Genomic DNA, 14,760 nt, shown 5'->3' on the forward strand with positions numbered 1-14,760 from the left:
CTCCAATATTTTACTGGCACTCCTGTTGCCCTTGCCATCTCAAGTGATTTTTATGGCTAAGGGTGCTTTATGCCTAGCTTGTTACGGACTGGGAAAGCCTGGCCTCAATTGCCCTGCTTCTTGTGACCTCTCCCCTGGGCTACTGGAATGCAGCCTGTCTGGAGCTGCCCTTGATGACCGTCCAGAGGCTGCAGCTAGCGAAGGAGGGGGCTGTTATGTTGCAGAGTGGGTCAGCGCAATGGGGCCATGTGACGCCCGTCCTTAAAGGGCAAGTCAAAGGATATAAAGGATAAAAGGAAGGAGAGCTCTGCTACAGCACTGCTGTGCACTACGCAGCTCCTGTTCATTTCCAATAGGGAATGCACAAGACAACTTCCTAGTGAATTGTGTGCTATGGGTCAACTCTACCTCCCATTCAAAATCTGTTGCCAGAGACAGATGGTGCCACTTGGGGCTGGTTTCACTTCGGCATTGAGGGCTGGCAGCAGGCTCCATTGGTGAATGAGGAGGATGCAACAGCCATGCGCCTTTGATTGCAACCTTCTCATGCTGAGTGGCTTTGCAAGACTGGGACAGGGCTCCAGAAGTCCTCCCTACGCTACGTCCCTGTCTTCAATGGCAGGGAGATCACCTAATTAATAAACTTCAACTGTTTGATCACTGGATAGCTCAGTTAGAGCAAGGGTGTCCAAACTTTTTATAAAGAGGGCCAGATTTGATTAAGTGAAGGGCTGTGAGGGTTGATCAAAGGGCCAACCAAAGTCGTTAACCTTTTTTTAGGATTGAAGTTGTTTTAGGATTTTACCCCAAGCAAATAAACTGCCACAGGGGCCTGATTAAACCAACCAGCAGGCCGGATTTATGACCCACTTCCCCAGTTTATCAGAACTTAATGTTGGTGGTGCTTCTTTCTTGGCACACACAATATAGCAAGCTATCGCCCATGTTCCAGTTTTCCTATTTCCTATGTGAGGGTGTGTTTAATTAATACTAATTAGGCAGGAGGCTATTAATAAGACACAGAGGAAATCAAGTGCTCTTTTATCATGCATATTTTAGTAAGTCTTGCTCATTGCCTGTGATTTGCATTTCAAAACACTTGCAGCAGCGGAACAAAATTTGTCTTAAATGCTTTTAATAAAGTTACATTTTCTTAATGTTCATGTCTTGCTTTTGGATATGCATTGAAAAATAAGCAGAGACATGGAGCAATTCCTGGATGGTTTTAAGAACCAAGCATTCTAGAATCTGGCAGGAATGCAGATGCAAAATTAGGTAAGTTATGGAAAACGGATGATTGGCAGTTGTTATTGCTTATTAAGGATTCAGATCTGCAAAATACATGTCCCCCTCATAGGTGACACAAATCAGCATGTAGAGATATCTGAAGCACGTAGCAGGGTGCAGCAATCAGCTGATTTCCTGCATAAAACTCAAAGGCTTCAGTTCTTCCAGGTCTACGTGGTACTGGCCACTTAGCACGTTTCTTCCTTTCGTCCTGAGTTTGAGTGTCTTCAAAGTCCATGACAAGTCCATGAGTTCTACAAGAGAGAGATAACACCCCTCCCCACTGCTACCCTCATTCTCAATGCCATACATAATTTTATAAACTTCTGACACGTCCACTCCCACTTGCCTTTTCACTAAACCCAGGCTTTTCAACCAGTGTGCCGTGGCACCTGGGGATGCCTTGAATGATGGTCAGGGGTGCTGCAGACAACTGGCCTCTGTCGCCCTTTCCTTCCTTCCCTCCCTCCTCTGATGCCCTCTTGCATCTCTGCCTCCCAAAGGGTTGCACGTCTGTTTGTTGCAGCAGCAGCCCTGGTTACAAGCTCCCCAGGCAAATGGTGCCTCTGGGGCTGGCTAAGGGGTGCTGGTTGCCAGGAGCAGAGGCAGCTCAAAGACCAGGGACAGCTGTGGTGGCTGTCTGGAGGACTCCCAAGGAGAGGAGGGCTGGGGGAACACTCCACAAGGGAGGGGATTTGAAAAAGGGTGAGAGACTGCCAGCTCTGCAGTCAAGGGGTGACATAACTGGGCTCCAGAGCCCCACAGGGGTGCCACAGAAAGAATGTAGTTGGCCAAGGGAGCTGTGGACTCAAAAAGGTGGAAAACCTCTGCTCTAAACTATAAATCCCTAAATGCTTCGGCCTTTCCCAACAGGAGAGTTGCCCCCTGATCATTTTGGTTGCTGTTTTCAGAACCTTTTCCAATTCTACAATATCCTTTTTGAGGCAAGGCAATGAGAACTATATGCAGTATTCCAAATGTGGCGGCACTATAAATCTGTATAACGGCGTTATGATATCAGCAGAGTTGTTTTCAGTTCCTTTCCTAACGATCCCTAGCATGGAATTGTCTTTTTCACAGCTGCCACACACCAGCCTGACATCTTCATAGAGCTATCTTCTGTCTCATTTCTGGTCAGTCACCACCAGTTCAGACCCCATAACTGTATATGTGAAATTAAGATATCTTTGCCCAAACATGCGTAACTTTACACTTTGCCATTTTACTGCCCATCCACTCAGTTCATTCCATGTGGGGTTCTTCAGAATCACCCCCCCCCACCGCCTTTATCGAATCCTGAGCAACATAGACAAACTACAATGCTACATCAGCATCATAGTAGCTTAGCACAACCTCCATGTGCAGAACAGTATACCTGTGAATGTCAGATGCTAGTACAAGCTGTGGGGTGGACTATAGTCATCATAGTCCTAAGGCAGACCATGGTCTGATCCTGCAAAGCAACTCATATATCTTAACACAAATATCTGAACAATTGTTTTCATCTTCATTGGGGATGAGGGATATATTTTGGTTCCAAAAATAAATGGAAATTTAGAGATCTCCTTTTTAGGCTCTTCTCCGGATACAATTATGTGGAAAAGGGAACACAAGGATTTGCGGAAATGTTTATGTTTGAAGGAAACAGAACTCGGAGGCATTCTTTGTGTGTTTCATGAAAGTCTAATGAACCTAGGCAATCCATCAGTCACACAGCAGAGCTGTGGGAAATGTGGAGGTCACCTTCATACGCACTTTACATTGCAACATAGGAATATCTAATATCACAAGCACGCAGGGTAGCCTGGTAAGAGAGAAGCAGTATGGGAGGCAGGAGACTCTGGAAGGACACCACGTATTCATTAATAAATTCTGTAGAGATGTGAGGATTCTCTCTAGGGGGGTGGCCACTTCCCAGCTGTGACTTTTACAACCCAGCCCTAAATATATAATTATGTGGAAGTCTTGCTATAGTCAGCAGAACTTACAAGGCAGCATATGCTTAGCATAGCAACCCCAGAGGCAAAATGCAGCCTCTATTGCTGGTTGTACCAATTCTCCAGACTGCAGGTGAGCAACTACAAGGGAAATCCTATACACAGAACTGGTGGTGTGGCTTCCCACCACCACCAGGAAAAATAGGTACTGGAACTCACCATGACGTTGTTCCAGTAAGTCGCCGGGAACTCAGGGCAGTCCTGAACAACTGCTGGTTTTACAACAGCCGCATTCACTGACCACAAAGGTGCTTAGAACTACAGCAATCTGTTTCTCTAGCTGGTTTGGAGGTGACCCCTGGTTCTGGTGCAGGTCAAATAAATGCGCCCCATCTCCCTCGTTCTCTTAGATTCAGGCAGATGGCTAGGGCAGCTCAAAAGGGCCCTTGTGGAGACATGCGCATGTGCAACACTAGAAGCTTGGCTGGAATGCCAAGCCTGCCACTGCTACATGGGAGACAGATTGAAGAAAAAGAAATACGAATTGGCCCTGCCCTGACTAATCGTGACTAGGAGTGGCTAGGAGCTAGGTCATAGATCTGAAAACAAAGTATAGATTCGCACACACTGGCCAGCTTCCGTTTAGGCTTGAAATGTTCTTTTTGGGCTTCCCAGAAGTACAGAAAGTCAAGAAGCCGGTGGGGTAATGTTGGCCTGCAATGGTGCCCACCTGAGAGGTGCCAGAACTGCACTCAGGTACATTTCTGAAAAAAAGCACTGCATACTGAGTGAGTGGGGCTTCACCCTAGTTAAGTAGGTAAAGGATTGCAGCCTAGAAGTTTGAATGGTCTCTAATGGTGTTTCGTTTTTTTTAATCGTCTCTGCATGTTCCAAAAGTGATGCAGTCCAGCAACCAACATATGACACGGGGCGTCTGATCACAAGGCAACAGCCTTCCCCCTAAGTCAGGGAAAGAAAGTGGCAAGGGTGATTTCGCTTACTCAGAATTCACGTATCCCCAAATTTGAGAACATAAAAGGAAGGAAGAAAACAGGGCTCTTCGAAATGGACAAACAGCTGGCATCTTTTCACGCCTTTAATTGACATGTGGCTGAAGGCAAACCTCCCTTGGACAGCTGGTCCCTATAAAAGCCGCTGTATGTAGGCGAAAGAACAGCTGCTCCTTGCTGTAACAGGTGGCGCTGTGGAGAGTTTAGGTGCTCCCTTCCAATCTCTTTCACTTGCTTATAACTTGCTAGGATGAAGTCTTTGTAGGAATTCAAGGCAAAGTTACTTTTGAGTATAAGCCTCCCTAGCTGGCTAGTCAGAATAATAGAATGTTGGAATTGTAGAGTTGGAAGGGACCCCAGGGCTCATCTAGTCTAACCTCTGGCAATGCAGGAATCTCAGCTAACGCAGCCATGACAGATGACCATCCAACTTCTGCTGAAAAACCTCCAGGGATGGAGAGTCCACAACCAGAGGGAGACTGTTCCACCGTTGAACAGCTATTACTGTCAGAAAGTTATTCCTGATGCTTAGTCGGAATCTCCTTTCTTGTAACTTGAAGCCATTGGTGCCCTGAAACTGCCATTAGTGCCCTGAAACTGCCACTGAAAAATCAAACTCCAAAAATCAGCAACCAGAAAGAGACAGGGAGTGCCATTTACTTCAAAGGCATCCACTATAATCATAACTGTGGGACCTAGAAAGAGTGATGGGATGAAGCATGTGGTTTATGCATGCGCAGTCTGTTGGAATGCAGTAAATCTACTGGTCATCATATGATCTCTGAGTGAGAGGCTTTTTCTTGTGTGCTCCTCTCTCTTCTGATCTCAGGCAGACACAGATTAGATTTCCGTTCTGCAACCAAAATAGCAGGCTGCACACAATGAAATTAGCTTAGTGTCTCATAAACTGAGGATTCCCAAGACACTATGGCAGAGGCGTGTGTTAACTCACTCTTTCCCAATTGAGTAGGTAAGAAGGGATGAAATAACCGAAACAGATGCGATGCATCGCCTACAAGTTTCCTTCTTTGTTTCTGAACTGTAGCTTTTGCCGTCTTCAAGAAATGAAAGATGAATTGCTAATACGACAACCCAAATCCAAACCTACACAAGCAAATCTCCTGGGTTAGATGCTCTGAACGCTGCCAACCAGCTGATCAGCAGGGGAAGAAGTATAAGGAGGGAAAATAAATACAATCTTCTGCCCTGAACAGCCAGTCTTCAGTCAATACCACTCCATCACTCAACTGTCATCACAGCGCCTAAAACGGTATCCCTGAATTTAACTAGGGAATGTGAATTTTCCTGTCTTTGGGTGTATCAATATTCTGCAGACAGTGTTCCACAGGCCAGCAGTACAGTTTGCTACCCACAAGGAAAGGGAACCTGTGCGCTTGCAGATGTGGCTGGAGTACAACTCCCATCATCCCTGACCATTAACCATCCTTGCTGAGGCTGGTGGGAAGTAGAGTCCAACAACAAGGTCGCTGGTTCCCCTACTTGCTTTAACAGGTGGTCTTCAAAAAAGCTGAATCAGTGTCACCAGTGTGGTGCACATGCGTCCAAGCATGGGTCAATCAGATTGGCTTTGCTGATGCGCTGCACAACCCCAAACTTGCCCGCTTCCCTCTCCTAGTAAACACAAGTAACATACCTTCCAACATTCCTCAGATGAAAATTGGGAAATTTGGGAAGGGGGGGCAGGTGCCACTCTGGGAGGGGTGACAAGATGGTCCCTGCCTCTCCCCAGCTGTAGAGCGACCGAGGGCACATGCAGTCCATACAGGCTGCCGCTCTCACGCGCCATCCATACAGGCGTCCATACAGGATGCTGCTCATGTGGCAGCCTGTACGGCCGCCACGTGCAAGCGGCATCCCGTATGGACTGCGCACACGCGTGATGCCGCACATGCGCAGTCCGTATGGGCTGCACTGCCCCGGGTGCCGGAGGGGGTTCCTCTACCCCTGAGAGTGCTCCCTTAGCAGTGGCTGCACTGGCAGGGGAAAAGGGAAATTCTGGGATCAAATCAGAAGCCAGGATGGCTTTTGTAATTCTGGGATTGTTCCTGGAAAATCGGGACATTTGGAGGGTATGCAGTGATGCTACTGCCAGAAGGCATTTGCTGCAGCCGAGCCCCACCCCAGCTACCAACTCTGGGGAGCAATAGAGGGGACTGACCAAGGGGCCTTAGGAGGAACAACCAAGGGCCATAGTCCCCTTACTTCACTATACCCAATGGCAGGGCCATCTCTGAACATTGCAGTGGCAGAGGAATGGTAAAACCTAAAAAAAGCTCAACAACTTCAATCCTAAAGAAACGTCAACACTTTTGAGTGGCCCTTTGGGCGGCCCTCACGCATGTTCACTTCATCAAATCTGGCCCTCTTTGAAAAAAGTTTGGACACCCCTGGCATAATGGATGTCTTGTGGCACACGAAGGAAAAAAAGAAAACAGTTCCATCCACATGCAAGTGTCATCTAGCTGCTAAAATTATTGCTGTATCCAGCATTTCACATGCATCCATGTCAAGGGCATCAATGTTTCTCCATAAAAACAAAGCCCATCAATTTAGTTGTTTGATAAGCCAAACAACAATGACAACAGCATGTTAAATAGGCGTGATCTGCTGGATAATGTGGTCTAACCTCTTCAACATAACATGTGCACAGTTAATTATACTGCAATATAGTAGATGAAAAATCACTCTGTTGGCATGCAAATTTGGGGGTTGATCTGAGTAACTTTACAGTGATACCTCGGGTTACAAACACTTTGGGTTACAGGCTCCGCTAACCCGTAAGTAGTACATTGGGTTAAGAACTTTACCTCAGGATGAGAACATAAATTGCATGGCAGTGGCAGCGGGAGGCCCCATTAGCTAAAGTGGTACCTCAGGTTAAGAACAGTTTCAGGTTAAGAACGGACCCCTGGAACTAATTAAGTTCGTAACCAGAGGTACCACTGTATTATTATTATTATTATTATTAAAATGAGGGTTTGATTTGCCAGCAGGCCTCTGAAGTTGCTCCACTATTCTGTTTGTTTTCTCTACAAAAGTGTTTTGCTGATTTTGCTCACATCACATGAATAACACTGAGTCAGCTTCCCTATTGGAAAGTGTTGCCAATGTAATTAAACCTCCTTATTCAATAACTGCTCTTTATTAAAAAGCGACACTTTTGGAAAACAAACAAACAAACAAACAAACAGGGAAAATCCTTCCAGCAAAAGACCCCGGCATGTGAATGTGCTGATGTTCCCCTCCTTTTTCAGCTGCCTTTTTATGGGAGTATGGGAGGCATAACTGAAATACTTTTCACTAATTTGCGATTCAAGGCTGGCTTTGAAAAACTTACTCCCCCCCCTCAACTAATTGGAAAACGTTAGCACATTTGACAGCTCACATCACGCCCTTGAAGGGCATCTAACTCCCATTGATATTCATAGTTGAGGCTTAAACTAGTAGCTGGCAATATTCCCAAGTTGTTTCCCTTCAGAGAAAAAGTGGGGCACTTAAAATATCTCAGGTAGCAATCAGCAGTTTGAGAACTGACAGCACTGTGTGCCCTGCAAATGGATGTTTGTGAGAGTGCGGCTTTGGCTGTTCTGCAGGAAGGGTGAGAGAGCAATTGTGCTTCCCTCTTAAAACTTCTGGGCCACGTCTACAGAGAGAGAGAGGAGATATATGTCTTATCAAAGCCGTGAGTGCCAGAAGCCCTATCATCATCATCAACATCATCATCATTGATTTATTAATCACCTTCTAAACAACCTGCTCAAAGCGATGTACACTACAGATCATTAAAAGCAGCTCAAAACAAAAACAGCAAATATATATAAAACACAACTAAAACCGAAATAGGAACCCTGTCAGGGCTGGAGTCACACGCAGGTCAGCAGATCTCTGTTGACAGTGAAATTAACTCTTTATTCAACATCCAGATTGTAATATTATAGAAGCTACAAGGCAAAAAAATGCCCCTTACTCAATACTGGTTGCCATTGGGCATTTAGGAAAACATACATTCATAGACTTACAAGAAGGTTCAGATCAACTCACCGTGGCTTCCACTTCCACCTCAGTGCTTTCAGTTATTTCTTCAGGCCATACATTAAATCCCTTAGTTTCTGTGAAGAAATATATATTTTTAAAGATAAAAATTGTTCTATTCATAGGCCATTAAAAAACCAAACAGAAATCAGCAGTGCAACAACAGAAATCAGTAGTACATATTAAAAACAAGCAGAATGAGTAATACTAGCAGATATGTTGGGCTGACCCAAAAATTATGATGGCCCGCCTTTATCCAAAGCACTATACAGTGGTACCTCGGGTTACATACGCTTCAGGTTACATACACTTCAGGTTACACACCCCGCTAACCCAGAAATAGTGCTTCAGGTTAAGAACTTTGCTTCAGGTTAAGAACAGTTTCAGGTTAAGAATGGACCTCCGGAATGAATTAAGTACTTAACCTGAGGTACCACTGTACTAGTTTTGTACAGCCATGATAGCTGTAGACTTGCAGTTTCTCAAAGTGCAGCAGTTGCAAATCTACATGAAGCTCTTTTTTTTTTAAGGGAGGGGAGTTTCAAAACCAGGTTAGTCATGTGGTATGCATGGGACACAGCTGTGCAAAAGAAAAAGGATGAAAACTGTACGGGGTATGCCCAAACCAGAGCTCTTCCTGCTCGTTCTTATGGATAGATAATTAGAAAAGGACTATGGAACTTTGTTTCAATATATGTTTACGGCAGTGAGACTATTGTATGCAGAAAGATGGAGAGACTCACAATTGCCAACAATAGAAGCATGGTTGTTAAAATGCACAGACTGCACTGTTTGAAAGATGGCAACCCTAACATATGGATTTGGGGACTGAAGATAATGTGGTTTATAGAAAATGGTTTTGTTGGGTGTTATATTGGGGCAGATGAAGTGACTATTGTTTATATATAGCAGACAGATGAAGAATGGGAAGTTGTTTCATTTCTGTATTTTTTCTTTTCTAGTCTCTCTTTTAAATTCTTTTCTCCTCCTTCCCTTTTCCTCTTTTCCTCCATGTTTTTATTATATTTAACGTTGGATAAAAACATATATTTGGTATTAAGTTTGGCATCTCTTTATAAACTCTAATGGAACTTATTCCAGAAAATGAAATAAAACAGCCTAACATATGGCCTTTATTTCATTCATCACAACTCTTATTTGTCCTATTTTCAATTGCGGTTTGGAGAGTCTGGCATTAAAAGGCTTACAAAAACCTTTGTAAGCTTTTTATAATTTGTAATGGACATTTTAAGGGGAAATAAGGAAGTACATAAAATTTAAAGTTACAGATAGGTAGCCGTATTGGTCTGCCATAGTCAAAACAAAAAAAAATCCTTCCAGTAGCACCTTAAAGACCAACTAAGTTAGTTCTTGGTATGAGCTTTCGTGTGCATGCACACTTCTTCAGATACCTTCTTCTTCTATCTGAAGAAGTGTGCATGCACGCGAAAGCTCATACCAAGAACTAACTTAGTTGGTCTTTAAGGTGCTACTGGAAGGAATTTTTTTTGTTTTGATAAAATTTAAAGTTAGTAGAAGCACATAAACAAACAAACACCTGTACCATGTATCAGAAATCTAAACAGATTAATTTCAAAATCTAAACAGAATCAGAAATCTAAACAGATTAATTTCAAAAATTGCAGGCTGAATGAGCACCAGCGCATGTTACTGATGTCAATTTCAGCTCTCTTTTCATCCGGCCACATTGCAGGGAAATTAAATGAGGCGTAGCTCCTGTAGGGCAGCTCAATCAGCACTAGCTAGCTGGGCAGCTTTTGATACTCGCTAGCTTCCCTTGCGTTGAGCACACTGCTGACTTACTTGTTTCATTTGCTTCACTGTTTATTTCAGCCCTGAATAGTGTTTTGGATGGCTGATGGGGCAGCAACAATCAGAGAGAGGGGACAACAGAATAGAAACAGAGTTGAGGTAGTAGCAGCTCAGTTGGCAGAGCGGGAGACTGTTGATCTCAGGGTTGTGGGTTCAAACCCCATGTTGGGCAAAAAGATTCCTGCATCGCAGGGGGTTGGACAAGATGGCCCTGGTGGTCCCTTCCAACTCTACCATTCTGTGATTCTATCTCCTCAAATGCAAAGCAGACTCCCAATAAGAGGGCAAGGAGCCTGCTAGTTAAGACCGAGGACTGGCCAGATCTGACTCCCATGCTTAAAACCTCTTCCCTTTATTAATCATATATGAGGGTCAACATTAGATTTATTATTTTTTTAAAAAATATATGGAATTTGTAACACTATTGTTGATAATACAAGGGTGGTATGGGGGGGGCTGATATTTTCCTGAAGCACATCCCTCAAATCACTTGGGAGGGATGATTTTTATTATTTAAAAAGACAAAGGACAACACCTTCTCCACATCAATATAAGGCAGCAACTGTGTCATTTGAGGGCAATTTTAAACAGGTGGGGATTATTCACTACCCAAATACCTTGGGCAAGTTGATTTTCACCTCCTCATTCACCTTAATTGGGTCCTAATTGTCTCCAAGGTCATTTTAATCAAACGTTGAAAGTGTGTTTGTCTTCAAACGCCATCAAACAATCCTTTACTGGGTAGGATTATATACTGCTGGTGAAGTACAGTGGGAAAGTTTTATTTATACTCCTTTGGGGTCAAGTGTGACATCCAAGGGATGGGAGAGCAAAGCCAAATAGGCACAAGAGCTTTGATCCTAAAATGTGAGATTTTAAGACCTGGCATCTATTTCAGTGCCAAAGCTCAACAATACCACATAGGAACTAAGAGTAGATTGAGATGCCTCTGAGCAGGTGCAGAGTGTATTTCCCTCGCCACTGAGTAACACCAAACATAATTTATCCTAAGAGCAAATGGACACAAGCCTGTGACACATCAGACCCTATGATTTTTGTGTATGTGTGGACAACACCACTTATACTAATAAATGTTGAAAAGGTGTGTTTGCTGATGAGTATTCAGATATTTCAGCTGGACTGGAATGCAATCATGTTGTTCTCATCATATGTACTCCAGACACTCCACAGGACACACTCAAGAAGAATCATACCCTCCAACATTTCTCTGATGAACATTTCTCTTATTCAACAACAACAACAACAATTTTATTATTTGTTCCCCACTCATCTGACTGGGTTGCCCTAGCCACTCTGGCCAGCTTCCGACATATATAAAAACATCATAAAACGTTATAAACATTAAAAAACTCCCCTATGCAGGGATGTCTTTAGATGTCTTCAAAAAGTTATTTATCTCCTTGGCTTGGGGGTTGCATGGTGCCATACCCTCTAACATTTCTCCGATAAAAATAGGGGCGTCCTAAGGAAAAGTGGGACATTCTGGGATCAAATCAGAAACCGGAACAGCTTCTGTAAATCCGGGACTGTCCCTGGAAAATAGGGACACTTGGAGGGTCTGATGAGATCTTCCCAAAGGCTCAATCAGCAGTTACCTTTATGATATCAAAGAATTCATCAGAAGACTTTTGTGTAAGGAGTTAACTTATTAAAAAGAAATCCAGCAGCTTTGTCACTTTAGATATTGGTTTATAAGCTAAACCAAGTGATGTGGAGTGATCAGAGAGTGCAAGACCTTTACCATGCCTAGTCTAGGTAAAGGTAAAGGACCCCTGGATGGTTAAGTCCAGTCAAAGGCAACTATGGGGTTGCGGCGCTCATCTCACTTTTCAGGCCAAGGGAGCTGGTGTTTGTCTACAGACAGCTTTCTGGGTCATGTGGCCGGCATGACTAAACCGCTTCTGGTGCAACGGAACACCGTGACAGAAAACCGTGCACGTAAACACCATTTACCTTCCCACCGCAGCGGTACCTATTTATCTACTTGCACTGGTGTGCTTTCGTACTGCTAGGCTGGCAGGAGCTGGGACAGAGCAACAGGAGCTCACCCCATCACAGGGATTCGAACCGCCAACTTTCTGATTGGCAAGCCCAAGAGGCTCAGTGATTTAGACTACACTGCCACCCACATCCCTAGTCTACTGCAGAAAGCAGCTAGCAATGGAGGAACATCTAGGTTGAAGGTAACTCTCTACTTCCTGCCTCACATCATGGTCACAAGGGCTTCCTTTTTTAACACTACAGACACCATTATGATAGCGTCTGCATTAACCCACAACTCACTTCAGAGCCAAGTATTAAGTATTGGAATTTACTTTTAATACCCTGAGCCTGGGAGGGGGGAACTGTGACCCTCCAGATGTTGGACTCCAGCAAGCTCAGGCAATAGCCAGAGGTGATAATCCAACAATGGAGGGCTACAGGTCCCCCATCCTTGCCCTAAGTAACCTGCAACCTGAATATGCTACTGCTGCTAACTTCATTATTTATACTTTGCCCATCTGGCTGGGTTTCCACAGCCACACTGGGCATCTTCCAGCAAAATATAAAAACATCAAACATTAAAAACATCCCTAAACAGGGCTGCCTTCAGATGTCTCCTAAAAGTAGTGTAGTTCTTTCTCTCCTTGACATCTGATAATAAATAATAATAATAATAATAATAATAATAATAATAATAATAATTTATTTATACTCCGCCCATTGGCTGAGTTTCCCCAGCCACTCTGGGCGGCTCCTGTGTTAAAACAGTACAACGTTACATATTAAAAATTCCCTGAACAGGGCTGCCTTAAAATGTCTTCTGAATGTCAGGTAGCTGATGGGAGGGTATTCCACAAGGAGGGTCGCAAATGCCAAGAAGACCCTCTGCCTGGTTCCCTGTAACCTCACTTCTCACAGTGAGGGAACTGCCAGAAGACCCTCGGAAGTGGACCTCAGTGTCCGGGCTGAATGATGGGGGTGGAGATGCTTCTTCAGGTATACAGGATCGAGGCCGTTTAGGGCTTCAAAAGTCAGCACCAACACTTTGAATTGTGCTCAGAAACATACTGGGAGCCAGTGATGATCCTTTAGGACTGGTGTTACACGGTCCCGGCAGCCACTCCCAGCCACCAGTCCAGCTGCCGCATTCTGGATTAGTTGTAGTTTCCGAGTCACTTTCAAAGATAGCCCAACGTAGAGTGCATTTTGATAGCCCAGTGTTTATCTCTTCCCTTAAGACCCCACATACATGCTTAGATCTTCAAAGTTTCCTACCACTGGTTGAGATACAGCAAGTTGCTCCATGGGGCATGGCTTTCTTACTGGTTGTCTCTCAGCTGGCTGGAATTATTTGTCATGGGAGTGTCCATTGGGCGGAATATAAATAATAAAACTATTCTTAATTACTATTACTTAACACATGAAATGCCACTGGTGCCATGAGCTCATGAAGATGTCTTAGGCAAGCCTCTCTGTCCAATTGCCTCCCCTTGATTCAGTCTCTGAACCCTCACACAGAGTTGCTGCAAGGTTCACTGAGAAAACAAGTGTGAAATGCTTTGAACACTCAGAAGCACTATGTGACTAATAATATTATTATTTTTAAATGCTTTGGGGTCTAACCAGACACCTAATGACATCACACCATCAAATATTCTGTGACTGTAAAATGAAATGTGCATCTACTCCATTGATAATACAACAGCATTACCTGCTATATTTATTGGCCAGAGATATTGATTGCAGCTGTTGCTCCAGTGAGAGCTACTGACAACAGCAATTGAGATAATCTGCACACTATAGAGTTGCTTATTCTTTCCGAAGGCGTTGCAAGCGGAGGAAAAGAAAAGAAAGAGAAGTTGCCAGGGAAACCCTTTTGAAGTATTTCTGTGGCTTGAAAATACCCTCTGAAAGGATCCCTGCATTCATGGCACTGAGTATCTTTTGAAAACCTGCCTCTTCAGTTCATCAAGTGGCCACAAAGGGCCACGATAACGGTTGCTTCCTTTTATTTCAAAGCCATTATGTGTTAGCGTGTTTTAGCAATGAGATCTCGTGCACAGAAGATCTATTTTTCTTCTTTCAGCAACTACAGAACAGACCAAGCGGATTAGGTGACTAGCAAAATGACTGCCGTGTGAGGACGAGAGTTGCATGTATGTGTCATAAGGACACAGAAAGCGATTTAGACCGAGTCCGACCATTGCTCCATCTAACTCAGTGTCGTTGACAATGATTAGAAGTCACTTTTCAGGGTTTCATCCCAGGTCTACTTGGAAATGCCTTACCGTGCTAGAGCTATGGTCTTCACCAATGATGGGCCTATACATTGCAGGGACTGCTGGCAGTGGGGACAATTTTTGCATGTATACCCCAACAATGTTCAGCTTTCTTTCTTTCTTTTTTTAAGGGCAACATGGGCACAGCCTCAGATGTTGAATTAAAATGGGGAATCAGATTTGGCACTAGCAGGCAGCATACCTGAGCAAGTGTTGCAGCTCTGGAACCCGCCAGGTGCTGCTGTCCAGCTCGGACTCCGAGGGAGGCACAAAACCCCACAAATTGCTCCCTGCTCCCCTTGGATCACCCTCTGGCCTTGCTACCCCTTCCACATACCTTGATGGGGCCCAACACTA

At 44.2% G+C, this 14,760-nt stretch overlaps 1 protein-coding gene across 6 annotated transcripts in view; it reads right to left on the bottom strand.

Moving 5' to 3' along the window:
• Positions 1 to 14,760, bottom strand: part of PALM2AKAP2 (PALM2 and AKAP2 fusion) — a 206,691-nt gene that overhangs the window by 77,043 nt on the left and 114,888 nt on the right. For 5 of the 6 annotated variants that reach the window (XM_081893802.1, XM_081893799.1, XM_081893801.1 and 2 more), the window contains one exon: positions 8,297 to 8,364. In XM_081893802.1, the coding sequence (XP_081749928.1) occupies positions 8,297 to 8,364 (68 nt within the window). Of the gene's footprint in view, positions 1 to 8,296; positions 8,365 to 13,399; positions 13,452 to 14,760 lie in introns of those variants that run through there. The other variant, XM_081893806.1, reaches the window with a different exon arrangement.

This window comes from Podarcis melisellensis (assembly GCF_964234715.1).
Source record: "Podarcis melisellensis genome assembly, chromosome: 17".
Lineage (NCBI taxonomy): Eukaryota > Metazoa > Chordata > Lepidosauria > Squamata > Lacertidae > Podarcis > Podarcis melisellensis.